This window comes from Protomyctophum bolini (genome assembly GCF_963924005.1).
Source record: "Protomyctophum bolini genome assembly, chromosome: 17".
NCBI classification, from domain to species: domain Eukaryota; kingdom Metazoa; phylum Chordata; class Actinopteri; order Myctophiformes; family Myctophidae; genus Protomyctophum; species Protomyctophum bolini.
The window spans coordinates 6,164,147-6,190,404 of NC_137878.1; the positions used below are offsets into that span (position 1 = coordinate 6,164,147).

At 41.9% G+C, this 26,258-nt stretch overlaps 1 protein-coding gene and 1 long non-coding RNA gene across 2 annotated transcripts; both read right to left on the reverse strand.

Moving 5' to 3' along the window:
• Nucleotides 1-2,335: 2,335 nt before the first annotated feature.
• LOC308332255 lies at nt 2,336-4,089 on the reverse strand. Its single transcript, XR_013965689.1, has 2 exons — nt 3,520-4,089; nt 2,336-3,448 (listed from the first exon to the last, which is right to left on the reverse strand). It is a non-coding gene; the product is annotated as an uncharacterized lncRNA (long non-coding RNA).
• Nucleotides 4,090-4,159: 70 nt separating this feature from the next.
• LOC308332248 (homeobox protein MOX-2-like) lies at nt 4,160-24,398 on the reverse strand. The gene is made up of 3 exons (XM_080788024.1): nt 23,266-24,398; nt 12,790-12,962; nt 4,160-4,566 (listed from the first exon to the last, which is right to left on the reverse strand). Exons 1-3 carry the CDS (start codon nt 23,888-23,890, stop codon nt 4,321-4,323), a joined length of 1,044 nt encoding a protein of 347 aa, XP_080644150.1. The 5' UTR covers nt 23,891-24,398; the 3' UTR covers nt 4,160-4,320.
• Nucleotides 24,399-26,258: the final 1,860 nt, after the last annotated feature.

The following is a 26,258-nucleotide window of genomic DNA, read 5'->3' on the forward strand; positions in this document are numbered from 1 at the left end:
GGGTTTTTCAGAAAACTGTCATGATTTAGAAGACATTTGTACAATCATGGTGTCAGGTCTATTTAAGTATAGTGCACGTTTCGGCAGAGTCTATGTCACATATACATTTTTAGCTGCAGCTACAGAAATAATAATCCCCTCGGGAGTCGGTCTGTCCGTCTCTCCGAAAAATGTTCAAGTGCAAAACCCGAGAGCCGGTCGCAGGCTTGTCCCAAATTACGTGCTTGTTAACCCATTTTAGGCGAGAACCCATTTTGGTGTTAAGCATTACGTTATGCTTTAGCTTTTTAAAAATAGCAGATCTACAAGCTCATAGCGCGCCACCGAGTGGAGCGCTAGGAGCTTGTAGGTCTGCTATTTTGGAAAAATCGAAGAACGACTGACATTTTTAGAATCTGATCTCAGGTCAGAATCGGTTAATCAGACCAGTGTGTGTCCAGTGGAAACCTCGTATGAATCTGATCTCAGGTCAGAATGGGTTAAAACGAGAGCCTCTCAGGAGGCCAAAAATGACAAAATGCTGAATTTACAACTTCATGCACTTGACTATATAGAACCTTATGCACCAATCAAGGCAAAACAGGACGGATATAGTTTGTTCTAAAAATCAACTCCCAACTTAAACCTACTAATTACATATCTACACATTTTGTATACAATTTTATATATTTTTTTATTTTCTTATTATAATGTACATCTGCAGGAAACAATGTTGTTAAGACATTACGGTATTTGTGAGTTTGTTTAGAAATACTCTCTGCCCCGCCCCCCTCATGAAGAAGCATTTGAGTTTTGTCTGTGGCCTCGTGTTCATGTATACTGTAGGCCTACTGTACAGCAGTGTTGATTTCGTCGACTAAAACTAAGACGGAAGAAATGTCCGTCGACATTGTGAGCGGCGCGTTGTGAGCTTGTAGATCGGCTATTTGTCGGCAAGTGTATAAAATCAGCCGTTACGCGACGGCCTCAAGGCCCGCCGAAACACATTTCAGTCGACTGAATCAACTGTGGATTTTAGTCGACTGAAATCTTATATGACATTCAGTCGACTAAAACTAGACTAAACACTGAAACATTCCGGGTGACTAAAATTAAAATGTGACTGAAAACTAAATAAACTATGCAAGAGGCTATACTGACTAAAACTAAAATCCCAAATTTGCTGCCAAAAACAACACTGCTGTATATACAGTATAGGCCTACATGTACTGCATGTGAATGAGACGTATACAGTATTATTGGCTGCCGTTTGCTCTGTCATTTCATGCTTTTGACAACTCTGTGACATGTACGTACATACAGTGGACGGATATGGCAGAGACAAAGAGCCGTCATGAACCTACATTGTACAACAGGTCGTTTCGAGGAAGCAATGTGATTGGTTGAAACAGCCTTCTAGCCGTGGATCAAACGAGCACCACTCCTAACACCTAATCAAAACAAAGAACTCTGTTTTCCCAGAGCGCTAGCAAACTCGGTGGCTAGGCTATAGCTATAGTGTCTCGGGACATTTGTGGTCGTAGTGACTACATCGGTCATTGAAAAAAACTTGTTTTTTCAGCTATTTTCTTAGTTTTAAGGGTAACTGTTGTATAATTGCAATATTACACTCGAGGGGTGTGGTTTAGCGTGATTATTGCCACTTCAGTGATGCTTGCGGAACTATACGTGTCGTTCCTGGCCACATCACTGTCGTGGCAACAACAACCACGCTAAACAACACCCTCTCGTGTAATATTGCTTAAAGGACCACTTCACCACTTTTCAACCTATCTTCATATAATAGGTCCTCACTAATAATCATGAAAAAATGGCGCAATATATTTCTACTCGGTCTGTGTCTCATAGGAGGGCTGTGGGCAGTTCAGAAGCCGTCCTCCAGTGACATCATCGATGAGGAATACAAGCTAATAGATACTGCAGGCTTTCTAGTCCTGAAAAGTTGCAATGCGAAAATGGAAGCCATCGTTCTTCTCACGATAATGAAAATCTAAACATTTTTGTAAAAAGATCTGCCTAATGATGATGTCACTGGAAGACGTTCAGTTTCTAAACTGCCCACAGCCCTCCTATGAGACACAGACATTAGTGAGGACCTATTGCAATGAAGATATTGAAAAGTGGTGAAGTGGTCCTTTAAGTATTTCCCCTCCGTTAGTACCGTACACCAGGCAAAGCTCTCCGTGCCATTTCCACAGAAGTAATGACATTTCGTACCACTTTGATCAGAAGAATGTTCTTATACAAATATCCCCATCGGGGTGTGGTTAATCGGATACGTATACGTCTCGCAAAGAGTGACGAATGCCGGGACTGGATGTTTTTAGACCGTAAAAGTGCATAGGCCTACTACAACAAACTCCACGGTCCAACTTGGTGTCTGCGTATGATCCGAGGAGAAACTGGAAAGCCACAATTCAGCTAAATCCAAACTCGAGGAGCTATTGAATAACCAGCTGCACATGTAAAATAGGCTGCAAGGCTTGCATGCCAAAATGCCACTCCAGAAAATAGAACGACCATACATACATACGCAAAGGCAAAATAAATCCCTCAATCTAAAATAAACTTGCTTACGGATTTAAAAAAATGTGTTGTTGTTTTTTTTTTGTCGTCGTTTTTCCGCTTCTGTCGCTTTATTTCGGTTTTCGCGTTTTCAAAAAGGATATATTCCAAAACGACGAGATTGGATTTTGTCGTGTTTTATTTGCTTCCAAAAATCAGTTCTCAGTTGTTGTTTCATATGTAATGATTTTAAGCAAGTATAGAACTTTTTAAGAAAAAAGCTAAATGCAAATCCAAAAGAGAGATGTTTTGCCAACATGCCTTGTCCAAGTTACAGCGTCTTATAATGTAAAATGTACCCGTGGAAAATGAGAGTTTAGTAAAGGCTTAGTACCCTTATGTAATATAAATTATTAAAAAAACTGTGGTGTGTCCCCTTTTTCAGTCCTTTTTACACCCACCCTTAAAAAAAATCCCTTTTTTTCCTTTTGCAATCCTTGTTCAATCAATACAGTAAAAAAATGGATCAAAGCAAATCCTTTTAACAGTGCAAAATGTCACTCAATTTAATGCAAAGCATCTTTGGAATGTTCACAAAGTCTTTGTTATGACGCTCTGCTCACAGCAAGTATCAGTAAAACATTTTTACATGTGTCCAACATAAAAAAAACCCTCCAGTTAAACTTCATCCAGTAAACTCTTCTTCTGTCCTGATGACAATTCAATGATCCTTCCCCCACTTGGACTTTAGAACTCGGGCACCTCTCTCAGTAGGAACAGACATATTCCTGAACAACAAAGCGGTCTCATGACCCCTTTGTCAGATACCACTTTTTTAGTCTGCGTGAGACGGGCCTCCGGGAATTGGAACGTTTTTTTAGGCCCGACGTCGATATATAAAAAAGTCATTTTCACGATTTTTCAAAAATAGCAGACCTACAAGCTCGTAGCGCGCCACTCGGTGCCACGCTACGAGCTTGTAGATCTGCTATTTTCCAATAGCTAAAGTATAACGTAATGCTTAGTTAAAAAGCCAAAAGGGTTTCCTTCCCGTCCAGGATGGGTTAATTATGAATCGACTGTGCAAAGCCATACCTATATTAAATTGTCAATATAGGTAAATTAATATATGATAACCCTTCCACGGTATGTAGTAGCTTTTTCATATTTAATTTTTTTATTTTGCACATTTTCCTTCATAATACCTCATTTTCATATTTAAATGCACAATTTCAGAAAATGCTGTAATACAATAAATCATTGTCTTAGTGTGAGTAATCAACTGGGGAAGTTTAATGGTGATAACCATTAATTGCATTTTTACCTATATTCACCCATCACATACTATTATGGCCTACTGTAGGTGAAAATTACAAAATGTGTGATAAATAAGAAAAAGCTATTCCTGTGGAAAGGTTATCAATATATTAATTTACTTATATTGATCCTATAAACAATTTAATATAGGAATGGTTTTGCCCTGCACTGGATCATAATTTAACCCATTTTGTGGCGGGAACCCCTTTTGGTGTTTGAAGCATTATGTTGCTACTTTAGCTATTGACAAACAGCAGACCTACAAGCTCGTAGCGCGGCACTCGGTGCCGCGCTACGAGCTTGTAGGTCTGCTGTTTTTGAAAGAAATCGTGAACATGTGGCGCAAATCTTTGAATAATTATAAAATGGTGTTTATTAACGTTCCAATTTTGGAGGTCTGGCTCATGGACTTATAAAAACGGGTTCGTTCTGAACTGAACCGGTTCCCAACCGGTGGGGACAGACAAGGGGCCATGCAGTCTGTGTGTTTTAATAGGGTCATAATAACTGAGCGTGCTCGGAGCTCTGGTCGCTGTCGTGACTGTCCTCGTTGAGTCCCGGGGAGTTCGAGGAGTGGTGAAACGCCGCCATGCCCGCCGAGAACTCCGACGGCGGCGGCAGCAGGGCTCCCTTCTTCACGCTCACCGGCTCCTTCTCTCGCGCCGCCCCCGTCGCCGCCGCCCCCTGCTGGCCGCCTTTCACCCGCTTCCATTTCATCCTCCTGTTCTGGAACCACACCTTCACCTGCAGACAGACAGACAGACAGACAGACAGACAGTGAGACAGACAGACAGACAGACAGACAGACAGACAGACAGACAGACAGACAGACAGACAGACAGACAGACAGACAGACAGACAGACAGACAGACAGACAGAGGTGTCACATGATGCCGGGATGCAGCTATAGGTTTGGTTTAGTTTATTTATGTTTTGTTTGCACTTATATTTTTTTAAATAAATTATGTTTCATAATTAAAAAAGTAATGATGAGCTCTACTTACATATCTTTATATATATATATATATATATATATATATATATATATATATATATAATATATATATATTTGTACCAGTTAAGTAAGTCCTATACGCTTACGACGAATAGCGAAAATAACCGGTCTACACGACTTTTTTTTGGAAAATCATTTTCGCCTGCTGAAAGAGGAAGCACATAAAAAAGGGGGGACACACCAGAGTTAGTGGTTATAAATCAGCTGAATGCACTTCAGCTGATTGCGTCAGCATGCCTCCAATGATGTGTGAAAGTGAGGATGGATGGTACGTGCTATAATACTGATAGCTGTGTGAGTCAAGGCCATGGCCTTCCCAAGGACAGCTGAACCCCCAGTTCTGCTATGGAGTCTATGGACCAAGATTAGCCGTAGTGATATTAATCCATTCTGGACGACGGAGAACACCCTTTTGGTGTTTTAAAGTATGTTAAACTACTTTAGCTATTGAAAAATATCAGATCTACAAGCTCATAGTTCGGCACCGAGTGCCACGCTACGAGCTTGTAAGAGTCTGCTGCTATTTTATTTTTTTTCAATCGTGAAAATGTGTCGCAAATCTTTGAATATATATTCTTTCAGAGCGAACGTTTTTAACTCGAATCTTTGCTTCTGCAGGGGGGTCCTTGGAACTACATATTTTCAGATGAGGGGTTGTTGGCCTAATGTATACATTCATAAGTTTAGGGTTTCTTGCCATGAAATAGTTTGAGAACGACTGACACACATAGAAACACGAGGTTTTTCCAGAAAAACAGGCCGGGCTACGTTAGACATTCGACACTCGTAACCCAAAACACAAGTCGACGCGACTGCGTCGGATAACAAATCAAAACCCCCACGCCGTCCCAACGCGGACGTACGGCATCCAGCTGTCTCCGCATCCGCCAATGTAACGAACGACGTATGGCATAAAGGTATATACCGTATAACCCGATGCCATTGTGAATGTTGTTTCGTCGGGGGCAATTTTTTTAATCGGCTGCAGGGTTTTCTTGGCAACACAGAACCCCTCTCTCAGTAAAAACCCTATCATTCCCCCGCGCCCCGGTTGCTGTCAGGAAGCCCTATATAACGTCCTGATTCTATTTTGCGTGTGAAGTGAACCCCTCGACTATATCAGTGTGTGTGTGTGTGTGTGTGTGTGTGTGTGTGTGTGTGTGTCTGACGGTCGGTGGTGTCTGGGAGATTTACAGTGCCCCGGTGAAAGGGACCTGTCTGCCAGCGCAGCACAGCACAGCGCAGCACAGCGCAGCACAGCACAGACGCCCCTCTTGCTTTTCCTGTTTCCCACACGGCTATAGAGCTTATATAAACCCCCAAGTAGTGTCACTTCACGGGCACATCTCTGGCACCGTATACGAGGAGTGTAAAAAAAAAAATCATTATCCCTCGGCTCTCCGGATCGTCATTATACGACCTGCGCGCTGCCATGCGATCCCCGCAAGGAATCGGGCTACAGTCTCGGGGCAGTTTATTTTTCATTGGGTGTGGGTGGCGTGGAGGAGTATACATGGTGGGGTGGTGGGGGGGGGGCTACTGATTAGGAGAGCTTGGCATGGCGTCGGGGGTCTCGTTTCCTGCCAGGTATGTGCTGACGCATGCTGACGGATGCCGCGGGGTCCCCATATGCTGGACCCGCGCCACCGTTCCCCCTACCATGGCCTGACTCAACAGCTTGTTTAGTATCTGTGTCGCCCATAGTGATGATTATAGCATGCTGCCTAAAACGGACCGATCGGGTGACGTCCAGTGGATTAGCATGGGGGTCTACAACCACCCCCCCCCCCCCCCCCCCCCCCCCAGGACCACCCCTCTCTTAACCCATTCTGACCTGAGATCAGATTCTAAAAAAAAATGTCTTCTACATCCTGACAGTTTTCTGGAAAAGCCATATGTTTCTATTATGTGTCAGTCGTTCTTCGATTTTTCAAAAATAGCAGACCTATGCAAGCTCGTAGCTTGTAGATCTGCTATTTTTCAATAGCTAAACCATAATGCTAACGCCAAAAGGGGTCGTCGTCGTCCCCCCCCCCCCAAAAAAAAATGGGTTAAAGGAGAATTCCATGCCAGAAGGATTTCTTACCTTTATTTGTAGTTGTTACGTCCCCCAACCAAAGAGGTCCAGGTGTTATTTTGTGCAAAAGTGCATCATTGGCTATTTCCCTATACTGTACCATAAGCCCTCAATGAATTGCATAGAATTGCATTGAATTGAATGGGGCTATAAGGGGTGTTGTGCCAATTTGCTCATTTCCATCGTTCTTTTTTTTATTTTTATATATCCTCTCTTCATGATGTAAATAGTATCCCAAGCGGCACACTTTAATACTTATTTAGATGGAAATAAGCGAATTAGCACAACAACCCAACCCCCACTGAGAGATTATGGTAGGGGAAATATAGCCTTGTGCATGCATTTTGCACAAAATAACACCTAGACCTCTTTGGTGGGGAGGTAACAACTACAAATCACACCTGGACCTCTTTGGTGGGGAGGTAACAACTACAAATCACACCTGGACCTCTTTGGTGGGGAGGTAACAACTACAAATAACACCTAGACCTCTTTGGTGGGGACGTAACAACTACAAATAACACCTGGGCCTCTTTGGTGAGGACGTAACAACTACAAATAACACCTGGACCTCTTTGGTGAGGACGTAACAACTACAAATAACACCTGGACCTCTTTGGTGAGGACGTAACAACTACAAATAACACCTGGACCTCTTTGGTGGGGACGTAACAACTACAAATAACACCTGGACCTCTTTGGTGGGGACGTAACAACTAAGCTAAGATTAAAGATTAAGACTAAAACTATGAGACTAAATATAGTGACAATTTCGTCAACAACTAAAAATCACACCTGTGTGAACCGAGTGGTGCAACTCCCCCCCCCCTCCTCTCTCTCTCTCTCTCTCTCTCTCTCTCTCTCTCTCTCTCTCTCTCTCTCTCTCTCTCTCTCTCTCTCTCATTAGCAGGCACAGCACTACCCCTCTCTCCGTTTCTGGCGCCCCCTACTGGTATTAATAAGTCACATACTCGTGCTCATGACAACATACATACAGGTACACAGGTACACGGACATTGCTGGTTGTAGGAGTGGTTGCACCACTCAAAACCCAGACAAAAATGTTAGTGAGGGACTATAGTGGACAAGAGATCCAGTATAAGTCATTTTCCATGCTGAAAATCTACAAGCTACATCTACAAGCGTCAGCTATTTTCAGCAAGTTTAAAGTCATTACGACGGAATCAACTGTAGATTTAGTCGACTGATATCTTATGATATTTAGTCGACTAAAAGTAGACTTAACACTAAAACATTGCAGGTGACTAGGCCTACTACAACTAAATTAAAACTTTTCAAGAGAGTATGACTAAAACTAAAATCTAAAGGTGCTGCCAAAAACAACACTGGAACTCATACAGGATCTATTGAATGTGTCAAACTGACATATTGAGCCTTCCCCCCAGTAGGCCTCCTTCACATTCAGTAGATCCTGTGATCTTCTGTGGCCAGATTTAATGTCTTGGCGTCTACAGTATAGGACTATAGTAAATAATAATAAAAATAAATCGCTATAACATTTGGAAAAATATATACATATTTAGCCCCATGCTCAAATTCCCCTGTCAAAAACAGCTAAAGTCCCCAAAATGAAAGAAAGCAGCAAATGAAGAAAAAAAATAACACTCATCTTTTACTTTCTCTAATGACAACCTAAAACATGAACCTTGGTTGAAAAAAACTAAAGTTGTCCTTTAAAGGTATATTCAGTGATTTCACTCACAAAACCTTTTTTTTGTTTTCGTTTTTGCCTTGGGACCCAAGCTTTCATCCAATCAGGATAGAGAACCAAAAACGAAACCTAAGGTTTTTTGACCCCCAGGGGTTTAACTGGGGACAGGGAGGAACTCCTTATATGGTCAGCACACTCTATAGTAGAGAGGATTATCACAACAAAACAAAAAAATAAGTGATATTTGGAATTAAGTGAAATCACTGGATATACCTTTAATCAGCTGTTGGCTTCTGTGGCCCTAATACATGGAATGACCTGCAAACTACATTAAAATGGACCACATTGGTATAACCCTGAGTCGTTTTCAAACCTTGGTGAGCACACAGACCCCCACATTATGTAACTGTTTTTACTGTAGATCCTTTTGAAATTTGTCTTAGCTTCTATTTGTAACCTATATGCAATTCATACACTTTGTTTTCCTTTTCCTGATCTTCTGATGTGTATATTGTGATGTTTGTATAATGATATTGTATTACTCGACGACACTGAAAATGAGTTTAATTACTCATTTCGACAATAAATAAAACTTGAAAGAAAGTGGCTAATACCAGCCATACCCAGTATACCCACTATAACACCTCTGCGTTGACGCTTACATGTACGCCAAAACTCAACCCGTGTACTCGAGTCACTGTATTCAAACACTACTCAATGACAAGTAAAACACAGTCCAAATGTCTGCTCGAGTTAAAGTACTGGGATACTTGCTATGAGTATTAAAAAGTACAAAATACTTTGTTTTAATATCAATGCATCTGTTTGAATGTTTCCATGAAGATTCCCCCAGACATTCAGAAATGTTAAAACATCTTAGATAGTTAAACCCATTTTGGGTTGCGGAAACCCCTTTTGGTGTTTTAAACATTATGTTATAATTTAGCTATTGGGGAAATAGCAGATCTACAAGCTCATAGCGTGCCACCGAGTGGCGCGCTTACAAGCTTGTAGGTCTGCTATTTTTGAAAAATCGTGAAAAGATTTATGTCAGAAAACTGGAGGATTTAGAAGATTTTTTTTTTAATGTTGAGGTCAGGCCTAAATGGGTTAAAGTACCTTATAGTTATAATAACAGCTTCTTCATTCTTAATGTATATTTTAGTGTACATTAAGAAGTATATTTTAGTTGTAAATGTAGTAAATGTACTTTGTTACTGTCCAAAAACTGCCCATCGCCCCCCTCTGCATGTAGTACACACCAGTGTTGATTTTGTCGACTAAAACTAAGACGAAAAATGTCCGTCGACTACCTTTTTCGAAACTAAATGAAAACGAAGCTATGATGACTAAAACTATAAGACTAAATATACTGACAATTTTGTCAACAGATTAAAAACTAGACTATAATGTTACGAAGGGACTAGTGGACAAGAGATCCAGTATAAGTCATTTTACAATTGGTTGCATGCTGAAAATAGCCGGTCTACAAGCTCACAGCGCGTCGCGCGCGTCAGCTATTGTGAGCTTGTCAGCTGTTTTCAGCAAGTGAAAACAACAGTCTCATTACGACGGCTTCGAGGCGCGCCGAAATACATTCTGTTCGACTAAATGAATAGATTTTAGTCGACTGAAATCTCATGACATTTCGTCGACTGAAACTAGACTAACACTAAAAAACATTCCCGGTGACTAAAATGTGACCAAGACTAAATGAAAACTATTCAAAAGATGACCAAAACTAAAATCAAACTTTGCTGCCAAAGACAACACCGGTACTCAGCGCTCCTTGTGTGTGTGTGTGTGTGTGTGTGTGTGTGTGTGTGTGTGTGTGTGTGTCCGGGGGACGGTGACAGAACATTCTCCCTCACGCCCGGGCCTTATATCCTGTGGGATTTATTTTAGCTCCTGCCACTCAAAACAGGTCGGGAGTTAAGTTTACAAGAGTAAACAAGACGCATGTGTGCGGCTCGTTTTCTCATAAACGGCTTAAGTCGCTAAACCAACTATAGTATGACTAAAAGAAGACTATACCCCGATATGCTGTTACATTACGTATATACACACACGTTTTTTTTTGGAACGAGGTCGAATGGAGCCGATACGGTGTGTGTGTGTGTGTGTACGGCTTCGCGTTTCGGTTCTAGGCTACTGTAAACTGACTGTATATAGTCCCGTGCATGCATGTGGGAGGCCGGCCAATTTTGCAATGACGGCGTGTAAAGCTATACAGTAGTTAACCCATTCTGACCTGAGATCAGATTCGTACGAGGTTTCCACTGGACACACACTGGTCTGATTAATCCATTCTGACCTGAGATCAGATTCTAGAAAAATGTCAGTCGTTCTTCGATTTTTCAAAAATAGCAGACCTACAAGCTCGTATCGCGCCACTCGGTGGCGCGATATGAGCTTGTAGATCTGCTATTTTTCAATAGCTAAAGCATAACATGATGCTAACACCAAAATGGGTTCCCGGTCAGAATAGGTTAACAGTGGGAGGCCGAAGGCTGTAAGATAATAGTAATGATGTTAAAGTGGTCTGGATCCACGGATCGACTCCCACGCACACGCACGCACGCGCACGCACAGATTTATTGGACCGGTATTGGGAATGTTGTGTGAGAGGCCCAGCCAATATGAGGGGGAGTGGTGAGGGACCCAAGGATTGCAGGCAGGAAGAGGCCTAAATCCTGGGTGGGTTTGTCTGGCTTTGGCCTCAGCCAAGACACTTTGACTGGCTTTAGCCAAACAGATCTCGTCTCTCCCTATAGGAGCACTTGTGGGATGTGCTGAGTTTTGTACTGTTGTTGCTCTGAGATTACGTATAGAGAGAAAAGTGCTGTGGTTCTTTTTTTTCCAGACAAAATATGAAGCAGTGTTTATTTTTAAAATGTATTTATTTTTTAATGAAATTTTGCAACAGCAGAGTAATTGCGACAGTGTAATAATACGACACCGATGACAGGATTCGGACGTGTGTCTCTCCGTCACGACTAACTCACTGCACGCTTTACTTTTTTTTGTGTGATGTGATTTTTGACCCGATCTGTTATAATTTTCCCTTTTTTAAGAGAAACATGGTATATCGTCTGCGCCTCTTCCTTCTTTCTTCGCCATAATTATTCACACATATTATAATAACTATACGTTTCCCAAACACTTTGAAGCGTCGAGTTGAACGGCAGCAGGGAGAGAGAGAGAGAGAGAGAGAGAGAGAGAGAGAGAGAGAGAGAGAGAGAGAGAGAGAGAGAGAGAGAGGGTGGGGTTTTTGTCTCAGTGTGGTTCACATACAAGTGTTTCTGGTACAAGGATTAAGAAAAACCATCTGGACTCTGACACAAAGCATCAGAACGTCACTTCACAGGCTGCACCAAGACCAGCAGCGCTGCTGCTGCTGACATTTCAAAGAGTCCCGGTGGTTTGGAATCGATTAGCCCCAGAACATTAGTACGACATGTCGAACCGTTTGCTAATGTCAAAACACAGTTCCCCTTTCTTTTTTCTTTTTCTTTTCAGCTGTGAAGTCCTGTGCAGCTTTTTAATGGGAGCCATACTATATAATATTGACCGGTGTCATATTTGCAAGCAATGCGAGACATCAAGTTCTGGGATTCTCGAGTGAACGTGGTGGACGTTGAATAATTACAGCAATTATTGATGTATTTAAGTTCCCCCCCCCCCCTCCCCTTTTTTCTGTTTTGTTTGAAGCTCACATCAAAAGGTATACGTTAATTAGCATGCATTACTATAGCATTAAATGACACGTTTTCATAGATAGTTCATACAGGGTTCCTCCTGTTTCTTTTTGGGGTCTTATTTTCTGTGGACATATTATAGACCCAAGGGGGTCCATTTCTTTTGTACACTCTCCGAGTTAACCCATTCTGAACGGGAACCCCTTTTGGTGTTAGCGTCATGTTATGCTTTATAGCTATTGGAAAATAGCAGATCTACATGCTCATAGCTACGAGCTTGTATAAGTCTGCTATTTTAGAAAAATCGAAGAACGACTGACATTTTTTTAATCTGATCTCAGGTCAGAATGGGTTCATCAGACCAGTGTGTGTCCTAGTGGAAACCTCGTATGAATCTGATCTCAGGTCAGAACGGGTTAAAACGTAACACTCAAAGGAATTTGACAGTGTAAGAGCGGGGTGAGTCTCCGTCACGTCACGCCGTGTACTGTACTTTCAAACGTACTTGTCTTTCCGTGAGGTCGAGGTTGACGGCGATCTCGTAGCGTCTCAGTCGGGTCAGATAGTTGTGGTGTGCGAACTCGGACTCCAGCTCTCGGATCTGCTCCTTGGTGAAGGCTGTGCGCTCCTTCCTGGGCTTGCTGTTCATGTCTGACTTATAGCTCCCGTCTTGGGAATCTGAAATGAAAAACAGAACATTTTCCAGCCACAGTTTGACTCTCTCTCTCTACGACGCAGAAAAAGAAAAAAGGGAAGAAAGCTAGAAGAGAAGAGAAAAAAAAGGGAGGGGGGGGGGGCGTTTTGATAAATGGCAGGGGCCAGTTTATAATGAAAATGAAATGGAAGCAAAACTATTTGGAGTGCCAATCACGTTTTATTATGGGGATATTGGACTCGTATATACGCTAGAAGTGTCTGATTTATTTTTTGTCTTTTCTGACTGTTAGCAGATCTGTCCCCTGTGCTGTGCTCAGTACAAGTCTGACAAGGATATGTCTCTAGTCTAGTCCAGTGTTGTTTTCGTCGACGAAAAATGTTCGTCGACTACCTTTTTTCACTGACGAAAACGAAATGGAAACGAGATGAAAACTAAGCCGTGATGACTAAAACTATGAGACTAAATATATCGACAATTTCGACAAGAAATAAGAACTAGACTAAAATGTTAGGAAGGGACTATAGTGGACAAGAGATCCAGTGTAAGTCATTTTACACTTGGTTTGCGTGCTGAAAATACTGTATCTGATATACAAGCTCACAACGCGAGCTTGTAGCTCGGCTATATATTCAGCAAGTGTAAAATCAGCCATTACGACGGCATCAAGGCCCGCCAAAATACATTTTAGTCGACTAAATCTGCAGTTTATTTAGTAAAATCACATAAAATCGCATGACATTTAGTCGACTAAAACAAGACTGACACTAAAACATTCCAGCTGACTAAAATGTGACTAAATAAACTATTCAAAAGACTATGAGTAAAACTAACAACAACTAACAACAACAAAAACAACACTGGTCTCTAGTCTACACTGAATCTTCCTTGTGTTGTTAGTTTCATATAGCCTGGATCCTGTGCAATAATTAAGATCCTGAGTGCTAATTTTTCACTTTCAGAATCAACTTAACATTTTACTGCATATACATTTAATGCTTCCGACAAGGATCAAGATTCTTCATTATTGCATTATTCACTGTTTGCAACTGCAAAGTTTGCATTGTTTAAGATCAGCGCTCCCGTTATGGTTAAGATTTCGCATCACGACTTTCTTTGCTTTTCAAGGTGATTTCTTCTGCTTATTTGACAGTGAGTATATGAGATGCAGGAATGCCAGGAGAGGGACCGGACATCGGAAGCAAAAGGGGACCGAATAGTACCCGTTGATGAGCTACTGGGGTACTGTACTGGGGTACCCGGTGCTGAGCTACTGGGGTACTGGGGTACGCGTTGATGAGCTACTGGGGTACCAGGTGATGAGCTACTGGGGTACTGTACTGGGGTACCCGGTGCTGAGCTACTGGGGTACTGGGGTACGCGTTGATGAGCTACTGGGGTACCCGGTGCTGAGCTACTGGGGTACTGGGGTACGCGTTGATGAGCTACTGGGGTACCAGGTGATGAGCTACTGGGGTGCCCCAGCGAATTAATCACATTTTCGCCTCAGGTTTTCAGCCATGCTCAGACTCTTCATGATACAGACACACCAGTCTGAAGCATTTGAGATGTCCATTGTCCACTAGTATATATTTACAGTTGCTCACAGTTTGTCCAAAGTGATGAAGATTGACAAAGACAAACTACAGTATTGTTGTCTCCACCAGGCCGAAGGCATGAGGAGAGAGTATAAGAGTATGTTTGTCTGTGTGTGTGTGTGTGTGTGTGTGTGTGTGTGTGTGTGTGTGTGTGTGTGTGTGTGTGTGTGTGTGTGTGTGTGTGTGTGTGTGTGTGTGTGTGTGTGCCTCCGTCCGTCTGTTACCAGCTAATCTCCGACACCATTAATCCCGGTCGGTGCCAAATTCTTGCACGCACACTCCCTGGATGCCAACGATGAACCTCTGCCCAAAAACCTTCCAGAACGGCCTGTTATAGCGCCACCAGGAGGCCGCCTTTTGAAAAACGCATTTCTTGATATTACAATTTACGTGAAATCTTTCACGGACGTTCCTACTAGGCTGAGGAATATATCCCACCCTTTTCACATTGGCCTGTTATAGCGCCACCAACAGGTGGATATTTGCAAAACACATTTTTGGAACAAAATGCCTCAAATCATCCAATTGCCATCCAAGGCGTAAGAAGAAATGGCATCCTTTTCACATAGCGCCACTAGGAGGCCACAAAAACCTGACCTGCCCTGGTGGAGACCACGTGCCTATATGTTAAATGACAATATTTGTTGTAGCGACATATAAGCAAATGTTAGTTATTTATATATAAATCGTCCGTGGAATCGTGGAATCGTCCTCAGGTCTAAATGGGATATTCATCTTTTTGTTGCAAAAAACTATACTAATACTTCACTTATGTTACCATTTATTCACATTTGCCTGGTCCACACAACACATAAATCTGGCGTATACTGTATATAGGCCTATATGTCACTCATTCTTGAGATGAGGGACAAAAGTGGAAAAAACATGTCCCACACATAAGAGCCTTATTTTATGTAAAAAATAAATTAATTCATAAAAATAAAAGCACTTGCAAAGTTAAGTGTAATACAGTTGTGTATTATTATGCCCTTAATTTCATTATAATTGTTTTCATATTCCATCTGAATTAGTTAAAAGCAGGCCCTGTACCCAAAAAGGCCTGTATTTAGCCTGTCCCCAGCAAGTGGCCACAATTTCAAACTGCCAAAAAAGTGTCTAATACTGTCACAATCACATAAATATACATACTAAATTAAAGTAGATTGTCAACAACATAGCAAATAATATACACAGTTAATTTTAATTCATATTTTCTATTAAATATCTCATATCAAATGTTCGTCCCACGTCTCCGTCAACTCCGTCAGGTTTTTTTAAAAGTCTTAAATTAATCCGAAAATATTGTCGACAGATTTAGCCTGAAGACTCCTTTTCCAAGTCCCATTTATATTTGTTGCAACAGTGGAGTACCTGGTCTGACAAGCATTCAATTGTTTGATATTTTAAACAAACAATGTTGATAACAATGTGGTCACAGCTTTTACATGTCAACTCCGTCAGGACATTATTATGATCTTTGTTAAGAATTCAAAAATAATGTTTATTATTTTAGTTTAGGGGTTAGGTTTAGCTAACAAAATTAAGCAAAAACAAAATGGCTACATTGTACTAAAGAGGGTTAAGATGAAAACAAATGCCATTTTGTCAACTCCGTCAGACGTCAACTCCGTCAGATTTTGTGTCTGACGGAGTTGACGTGTATCTGACGGAGTTGACAAAAGTGTTCCTAAAACAATAAAATTATTGTTTTTGAATAATGGGCAGTATTCTAATTTGGCACACAGTTAGAGCATGCCTTAAGGAACATTTTTGGCTATGGGGCCATCACAGATTTGTCTCGTGGTGACCATGGCAGCCATATTACAAAAGAGCCGCCACCTGATGTTATTTTACAATAACTCAAGTTCTACACCACCTAGGATCTTGATTCTGGTGACTAAGACCTCATTTTCAAGGATGAGGGATACAGTGGTACAATTTAGACTTTCCCTGTGACCATGGCAGCCATTTTTCAAAATGGCCGCCACCTGCTGTTATTTTACAATAACTCAAGTTCTACACCACCTATGATCTTGATTCTGGTGACTAATCATACATTTTCAAGGATGTGGGGTACATTGGTAATATTTAGATTTGTCCTGTGACCATAGCAGCCATTTTTTTTTCAAAATGGCCGCCACCTGCTGTTATTTTACAATAACTCAAGTTTTAGACCACCTAGGATCTTGATTTTGGCGACTAATCATACATTTTAAAAGATGAGAAATACAGTGGTACTATTTAGATTTGTCCTGTGACCATGGCAGCCATTGTTTTTCAAAATGACCACCAACCTGCTGTTATTTTACCAATAACTCAAGTTTTAGACCACCAAGGATCTTGATTCTGGCGACTAATCATTACATTTTCAAGGATGATCTTTCTCTGGGAGAGGTAAGGGCTTATTTCAGGTGCAGGTTGAGTTTCTACTGACAGGACATTAAAAGGAGGTGGGCTTTCTGGCCTTTGACTTGCCCCTTTCAGGTACAGATGCACAGTTTGACTTCACTGGCCACTGCAGGGAACTGTGGGGGAGAAACTTTGGTCTCTTGACACCCCGATTAGGTTCAGGGTTTTTTTTGGTGGAGACTTGCCTTTCATGACATCTTTGCTGCAGCAGTTGATCTCCTTATTGCCAGTGGTGGCACACTCTGGGTCTCTGGGGCATTGTATCTTGGTGGCCTCCTGCCAGTGTTTCTCCATCCTTCTCCTGAGCTCTGTGTTCTGGGGCTCTGTTATAGTCAACTTACATTGTCTTGGCTGGAGATTGCTTTCCTGCAGGGTCCAGCCCAGTCTTGTGCAGATGGCTGCTGGCCCACCTGGAGGCCCCAACCTCACTTGTTCGGTTGGTGTGATTAGGTGGGGTGGTCTTCCCCAATCAGGATGAGGGGTTTGACCCTTTCAAACGGCAGTCTGGCCAAGTGTCTGTATTTAGTTGTGAGTTTAGATACAGGATACGATTGCTCACCCAGCCCCAGGTGACATGAGGTGAAGGCTCCTTTGATTTGGTAACATTGCTTTGGTTGACATGCTGGGGACACAGAGAAAGACACTGATGCCTTCAGTGTCTGCACATCCTGCCTGATGGTCCTGAAGCCAAATCTTCTGTCTTCAGTCTTTCGCTCACTGTTCACTGCTCACTGTTCACCTCACCGAATTTAGCCCAAGGAGTTTGACCCCTAGTTTGGCCATAGACCCCCTAGTTTGGCCATAGCCACTTGCCCAAATGTGCCGACATGTGCTGACCTCATCACATCTGTGATGATGGCTATGGCCGTTTTTAGCCAACGTAGTGTTTTTTGTGCAAAACTAATGCTTGGAATGGATCCAGAATCATGAAAAGCCCCTAGTTTGACATGCCACATGCTACTTAAAGCATAATGAAATTTAAAACATTTAGCCTTATATTGTTTGTTGATGGTACCCAACTTTCAGCAGCTGTCAAACATGCCCCTAGGGTGGTCAAATAGAAACCAATGTGGGATATGTTAGTAGACACCTTTACAAACATTGGTGAAGAAAATTCTTGGTAAGAAATGTATTCACAGATTTTATATTATTCTGATAATATTCCCTGAGTAAATTGGTAAAATAATAGCAGGTCCACCATTTTTTTAAATGTCTACCATCCATGGTCACGGGATAAATCTAAATAGTACAACTGTATTCCTCACCCTTGAAAATGTATGATTAGTCACCAGAATCAAGATCCTAGGTGGTGTAGAACTTGAGTTATTGGGAAATAACAGAAAGTTGGCGGCCATTTTGAAAAATGTCTACCATGGTCACAGGACAAATCTAAATAGTACCAATGTATCCCACATCCTTGAAAATGTATGATTAGTCACCAGAATCAAGATCCTAGGTGGTGTAGAACTTGAGTTATTGGGAAATAACAGAAAGTTGGCGGCCATTTTGAAAAATGGCTGCCATGTTCACAGGGCAAATCTAAATAGTACCACTGTATTCCTCATCCTTGAAAATGTGGGATTAGTCACCAGAATCAAGATCCTAGGTGGTCTAGAACCTAAATCAGTTAAACTTGTCAACTCCGTCAGATGTTCGTCAACTCCGTCAGACGTTCGTCCCGTGATGTTTTTGTTAATTTCCAAAGAAATAGAAAATTCGCTGTCAAATCTTTTGTGCTTATGTATTGAAACACCAACTGAAATGATACGTAATGATGATTTTTTTTTTTTTTTACATGGTTTTCATGTTATAATATTGAAAATAAAGGTTGAAATGACGGTTTTGAGAAATTGGATATTTCATAATAGTGTGATATTGGAACAAAATAATATTAAAAGATTTGTATTACTTAACTTGATTACTGAAAGCCATTATAAGATAACTGAGGACTTTATATTATTGTTGAAATGATAAAATTCAATTAAAAGGGATTTTAGTGTGTCTGACGGAGTTGACATGAATCAGGTATTAAGTGCATAAATGTCCCATTTTAGAAAGAAATGTTATGCGAAAAACCTGTTCCTTCTCAAGATTGGTAGTTGAGACCTGTGTCTACAAATACATCTATTTGATTTGAATGTATCTTAAAAAAAAAAAAAATCCAGTTTGAAAAAAGTTTTGTCCCTTATCTCAAGAATGGGTGATGTACTTCTCATTAGTTGTGTACCGTGAACGTGCAAAGTGCCGGCAGACGTTCAAACATTTCATATGCATTAGAAAACGCCATTATGACGACGTCAAGAAAGTTGGCCAGATCAAGGTATTATGTGTCACGATATCAAAAGCCATTAATTTATTTCACACGGTATACAGTTAAGCGTTGTGGAAATTGCCGTGGCGGCGCGCTCCGCTATTATATTTTCAGCCTTTTTTTTATTTTTTACAACGTACAACGTATTTCTGTTTTCATTCGCTATAATCTTCCAAGGAGGTTTTGTATTTAACAGCCCATGTATATTTCATCATCACATACGTCATTCCTAAAAGAAAAGGAAAATACAGAGTCCCAAAAGAAAGGAAACTTTGTGGTTTCTGTATAAGGTGCCAATGAAGTTAAAGTTGGGAAATAGGATTTGGTTATTAACCCGTTCTGAACGGGGGCGCCTTTCGGTGTTTGAAGCATTACGTGATACTTTTAGCTGTTGAAAAATAGCAGATCTACAAGCTTGTAGCGCCGCGCTATGGGGGGGGGGGGGGGGGGGGGTTCGGCAACCAAATATATATAATTTCTGGGGGTCCATGACATGAAATATTGAGCACCACTGACCTAGAAACATAGGGTTTTTCAGAAAACTGTCTCTCAAAGACATTTGTATAGAATGTGGTGTCGGTCCTAAATGGGTTATGGGCATTGGCAGAAGCCTTAACCCATGTTGGGCGGGAACCCGTTTTGGTGTTAGCATAACGTTATGCTTTAGCTATTGAAAAATAGCAGACCTACAAGCTCGTAGCGCGCCACTCGGTGGCGCGCTACGAGCTTGTAGATCTGCTATTTTTCTAAAAATCGAAGAGCGACTGACATAGAAGACATTTTTTAAGAAACTGATCTCAGGTCAGAATGGAAAACTGTCAGGATGTAGAAGACATTTTTAGAATCTGATCTCAGGTCAGAATGGGTTAAAGTATAGACAGAATGTCAGTCAACGTGATATGGCATGGATGGCACTCGCTGAGAGACTCAGGCTGGCACAGCTGTACTCCATGATGAATTGATTACATGTCTTTTGGCCTGAATGGAGTATAGTAGTGACATAATGTCTGGTTATAAAAATATAGATAATAATAATAATAATAATAATAATAATAATACAAATAAAAGGTATATAGAGAATGGGTGCTCCATGACATGAAATGTTACCGTTTTGTGTTTGTGTTTGCAACCATATATAATAATGGCCTTTAACCCAATCAATCCACGGGAACGCATCTGTGTCATTTTAGACTTTAGCTATACAGTATATATATATATATATATATATATATATATATATATATATATATATATAAATATATATATAAATATTGCAAGCAACATAGGTTTTTTTTTTAAAGGATTTAGAAGGCACAAGAATTGGGCTCAAGTCTAAATGGGTTAAACTATATTTATAATGCCTCGTCGCCGCACGAATATATAGCAAAAATAGCCTAATATACAAGATAGCAATGCATCGTGGTGCGTTGTGAACTTGTAGATCAGTTATTTATGGGAAAAAAAATATATATATATATACGCATTTTCACCTATAATGATAATTATGTCCAAAATGGGGGCCGCCTGTATAGAAAGCGGTCGACCATGACACCCATGGGGAGGTGAACCTTGCACCTGACCTGCCGCTGACCAATGGAAGACCCCGGCTGTAGGGCTTCGACGCATGGCCTGCACTTTGCTCTCCGTTGCCCTGCTGCTTTCAAAAAGAGCTTCATAGGCGTGCACGTCCACCATCCGCCATTTTACCAGCCCAGGCAAAGCTTTTCATTCTGAAACCCACCCCGTGTGTGTGTGTGTGTGTGTGTGTGTGTGTGTGTGTGTGTGTGTGTGTGTGTGTGTGTGTGTGTGTGTGTGTGTGTGTGTGTGTGTATATACAGAATCGATTGGTTGTCTGAGTTTCAGAGCTTCAACGTGAAAACATGCCGCAGCATATTATGCTATAATATTTAAAAAGAAATGTGTGCTCATGCATGCCTTCATCTTCACTATCAATTAATTTCCATTGAATGATTGCGGGGTGTTTATTAGGCATGGCGTGCGGTTATTATAATTGCCTTTGTTAATTGTTACAGTGAAGACGGACATGAGGAGAGATGGAGGGAGAGAGGGAGAAAGAGAGAGAGAAGGGAAAGGTCGTCATGAACGGGACTCGAACACGCGACGCACTCTCAGGCACGCTGTGTGGCATGATGCCCCCCCCCCCCCACCACCACAACTCGTTTGTCATTCCAGAACCCAGGTGTGCCCATTGCAACCCGTTCCGGGTGGGAACCCCTTTTGGTGTTTGAAGCAGCATTATGTCATGCTTTACCCATTGAAAAATAGCAGATCTACAAGCTCGTTGAAAAATCGTGAAAATGTGGCACACATTTGGAATATATAATTATATCCTTTCAGAGTGAACGTTTTTAACAGCTGTCACTTGAGGTATATAGTTTCTAAAGCCACTATACTCGTTTGTCATTCCAGAACCCAGGTGTGCTCATTGTATAAGAGTTTAAAAGCCGGCTCCACAAAAACATTGCACCTGTAGGCTATTAATCGACCTGGTGGTGGAATATCACGTTATGATGTGAATGTAAACTTTAAGCCTCACTATGATTTTAAATCTATCACCATGAGCTACGGGAAGCTACGCTGGTGTTCTGTTACAGTATATGAACCAAAAATGGGTTATGTCTTTTTTTTGTGTGTTTTAGTGTCGTTAATAATTATAATTATATATATATATATATATATATATAGTAAATCAATATTCTAATAATTGCATTTACTGGAAATTTAATTGTACTTAAATTACAAAAAAAATATGTATTGGTTCATACAGTTCTCATTGAGAGCTGAGCTCTCATTCTCAAGAGAGACATAAAAATAATAATATTGTATTAGTTTGAGGTCTTACACAGTGTGTGTGTGTGTGTGTGTGTGTGTGTGTGTGTGTGTGTGTGTGTGTGTGTGTGTGTGTGTGTGTGTGTGTGTGTGTGTGTGTGTGTGTGTGTGTGTGTGTGTGCACTCATACTAACAACAACAAATATATATACATATTTTACAGTTGACTTTATGGTTTGAAAGTCCTTGAACATATTATTAACGTAATTAATGCTATATTATGCCTGAATTAATATACTGTATGTTATAGAATTTTCATTGTGCCTTTTCCCTGGCGGCTTAAATTATTAACCTGTAGATCCATATACTCAGGAAATAAAATGCCTTTATTGACATTAAACAAATCCTCAAAAAAAAATCCATGATTAGAACATTAATATTATTATTATATTATTATTATTATTGTATTTCTCGTGATTAGAAAACCATAGGCCTATTATCAAATGTTACATGTATACTAGGCTATACAGTATAACTGATATTCACTGTATGTTCCTAATCATCAAATCTAAACCATATCGGTACAGTAGAACTGTACCAAACCGGTTTAAAGGAGAATTCCATATTAAAAGGCTTTCTTACCTTTCTTTGTAGTCGTTACGTCCCCACCAAAGAGGTCCAGGTGTTATTTTGTGCAAAAGCTCCTTATTGGCTGTTTCCCCTACCATAAGCTCTAAATGAATTGCATTGAATTGAATGGGAATTGAATAGGTGTTGTACTAATTCGCTTATTTCCATCGCTCAAAATTATAATTTCTTTGTATATATCCTCTCTTCATAATGTAAATAATATCACAAGCTGCACACTTTACTACTTATTTCGATGGAAATAAGCGAACTAGCATAACACACCCCATAGCCCCATTCAATTCCCATTCAATTCAATGCAATTCATTGAGGGCTTATGGTATAGGGAAAATAGCCAATAAGGAGTTTTTGACCAAAATAACACCTGGACCTCTTTGGTGGGGACGTAACAACTACAAAGAAAGATCAGAAAGATAAGAAAGCATTCTAGCATGGAATTCTCCTTTAACAAAGCAAAGTGTTTTACGAAAATTGACTGCAAGCAAAAACCAAACCATCCATCCCGGCCAAACCTTTGAGTCAACGCCACTCAGTTCTTAACACACACACACGGACCGTTCATCGTCTTACCTGAACTGTCACTTTTCCCTTTATTGTTCTGCCTCTCCGACACCTCCGGAGACAGACTCTGCCGGCCGTACTCCCCCGAGATGCACGACGGCGCTCCGGCGGCCGTGGCGGTGGGGTCACCGCCGCCACCACCCAGACTCGGGTTCGAGACGACGCACAGGTTCGGAGGAGCCCCGCCGCCCCCCGCGGAGCAAAGCTCCGGGGTCGAGGCCTCGTGACAGGCGACGAGGCCGCCGTGCCGGACGCTGGGCGAGGAGGAGGAGGAGGAGGAGGAGGAGGACATCTGGGGGACGACGTGCCAGCTGGACTGGTGGTGATGCGGGGTGTGGTGGTGGTGGTGGTGGTGGTGGTTGTGAGGATGCTGCTGTTGCTGCTGCTGCTGCTGGGAGTGGGAGGACAGGTGGCCTCGGTGGTGGTGAGGCATGAGGCCGCCGAACAGGCCCCCCTCGTCTCCGGCGTTGTAGCCGCATGAGGGAGACGAGGAGGACGGCGGGACGAGGTCCGGGTAGGAGACGTGGTCCGAGCGCCCGTGCAGGGTCAGCGGCGACTGCGCCGTGAAGGCGGGGTGAAGGCCCTGAGCCGCGGCGTGAGGGCTGCGCAGACAGCCGAACAGAGAGTGGTCCATTACTATAGTCCCCCACGAAAACAAAAAACCAAAAAAAAACCACACAAAACTTCACCCCCCCAAAAAAAAACGGCACACACACACACGCGCGAGGGAACCCACTGAGAACTCTGGACGGGCGGTGCGAGAGAGCAGAGAGTGAAAAGAAAGGAGTCGAGGTTATAGTGAAGCCTCAAATCGCTTTGCTCTCTCTCTCCTCTTTGCGAGCCCCGCCGACTCTCTTCAGCTCCACAGTCTCACACCTCCACGGTCCCAGAGAAGAAAAAAAAAACGGATGGAAGGATATAAGGCTAGAGAGATGGTTGCGAGGCGTTGAAAGGAAAGGCCTCTGGGTAATCCTGAGCATGCGGGCGGGGTTGCCAGGCGGAGAGTGTAGGGTAAACACGGTCAGAGAGAGTGGCTGAGGAGGTGGTATATATCTCGGATGACAGGGAGGAGGAGGAGGAGAAGACGCGGAGAGGCCCTGCAGCCATGTGCAGCAGCCAGGCCCTGCAGTATACTGTGGAAGGAGAAGGAGGTTTGGTTCCAGGGAAGTTGTGCGTGTGTGTGAGTGAGTGAGAGAGAGAGAGAGAGAGAGAGAGAGAGAGGGGGGGAGAGAGAGAGAGAGAGAGAGAGAGAGAGTGAGGGAGGCCGAGGGTGGATGTTATATATAGGGCGTAACGTGAGAGGTAGGCTGGGTCACTGCATGCGACTGGACTGACCACACATTGCATACGATCTTCCTCCGAAAACGCAAACGCACAATAAATCTGAACCATTCCCATATAGCCTTATGCCTCGGGAAAAGTGGGCAATTTATTTTGGAACCGGGAGTAGAGCTATCTGACCCCCCCCCCCCCCTCCACCCCCCCCCCCCCCCCACCCCTCCCCTCCTCCACCCCACCATATACTGAAACTTTTCTAAGAAGTGCATGCAGCCGCGTTGTTGCGTCAGCTTGGGTCTTTTGGACTTATGCGGACCCCGACACATTCTTATAGCTGTGCGTGTGTTCATATTTCTTTGCAAGTCACTCTGCGAGGTTTATAAAAGCAACGATCTGACGTATACGTGTGCCCTAAAATGATTGCACGTCATGGCAGGGGGCGGTTAATAAATATATGCATTTGGCAGTTCCAAGAGGTATATATATATATATATATATATATATATATGTATTCTGCAATGTTATCGCTGCAATTTTGCAACCGTTGAAACCCTCGTTTTGTTTTTCCCCCCCTATACTTTATACTGCAGTACTTTTCTGTCAGCAGGATTTCATAATCTTTCATGACTTCCATATGTTATATAAACTCACAAACCACACACACGCAAAAAAGATTAATAGTTGAGAAATGTAAAATGTCAAGCCATGCACGCACGCACGCACGCACGGCCAACGTAAACAACTAATAATCCATATAGAAACTGTGCATGTTGAATGCATTATGTTTTTTTTGCAGATTCCAATTTAGCCGCGTCCCATTTTAAAACGGAGAAGTAGCTTAGAAAACGAATTACAGAACATCAACAATGGTGTTGTAATACTGACATGCAATGTGTTGAGAAAAAGAAAAAAAAATATAGAAGCAAAGTGTCGGTATTGGCAAGTGTGCAGGGATTTCTTTCTGGCTGTTGTATGTATTCCTATACTTTGACTTGTTGTTTTTATAGTTCAAACAGTGAATATTCAACCCACAAGGGAAAAAAACGCCTTTGACTTTGAGGGGGAAAATATCCCAGTCTGCCCGAGGCAACGACTTAGTTGTGGTGGAAAAAGTATAATATACGTGTAAATAAAGTATTATACACTATAGACGGTCAAATTACATTTCCATGTAAAAAGAAAAATGAGGGGGGGGGGGGGGACATTTTATACCGGTGGCATGTCACTATCAATTGTATCCCTGGCTTTTGGAAGCTCTTTGAAATTGTGACCAGATTTGACAGATTTGAGAGCCTGCCATCGCGCATTCGCGCAAACACCAGGAGAAAGACTATTTTTTTAAATCCAAAATGAGTTAATAGCACAGGCAGACTCTTCGCATATACTAGAGCATGTCTGAAATAAGTGTCAGAGCTGAAAACATTTGAAAAATGTACCTATAGGTGAGACCACAGAAGTGAACCATGCAAGCCTGTTTTCTCAACTCGCTGTTTTCGGCAAGACATTACCGGTATACTCTATAAGCCATATCTCCTAAACTGGTGGGTCAAACTGAACAACCATGAAACATGTCAATTTGAAGCTATGATTCCCTGCTTTCATATGATAAATAATAAAACGAAAATTCAAAAGAATCCAATGGCAGTCCCCTCAGTCAAATTTAGTCACAATTGTTAGCGCGGTCTTCGGTCAAAACTCTCATTCGCAATACCGATTTAGAGGAT

What these genes read in the sequence shown, in the direction of transcription:
- LOC308332248 (XM_080788024.1), bottom strand. Translation starts at nt 23,890, where the DNA reads ATGGACCACTCTCTGTTCGGCTGTCTGCGCAGCCCTCACGCCGCGGCT. An exon ending in AGGGAAAAGTGACAGTTCAG is followed by an intron (nt 12,963 to 23,265) that starts GTAAGACGATGA and finishes TTTTCATTTCAG; the next exon opens with ATTCCCAAGACGGGAGCTAT. An exon ending in TCGACCTCACGGAAAGACAA is followed by an intron (nt 4,567 to 12,789) that starts GTACGTTTGAAA and finishes GTCTGTCTGCAG; the next exon opens with GTGAAGGTGTGGTTCCAGAA.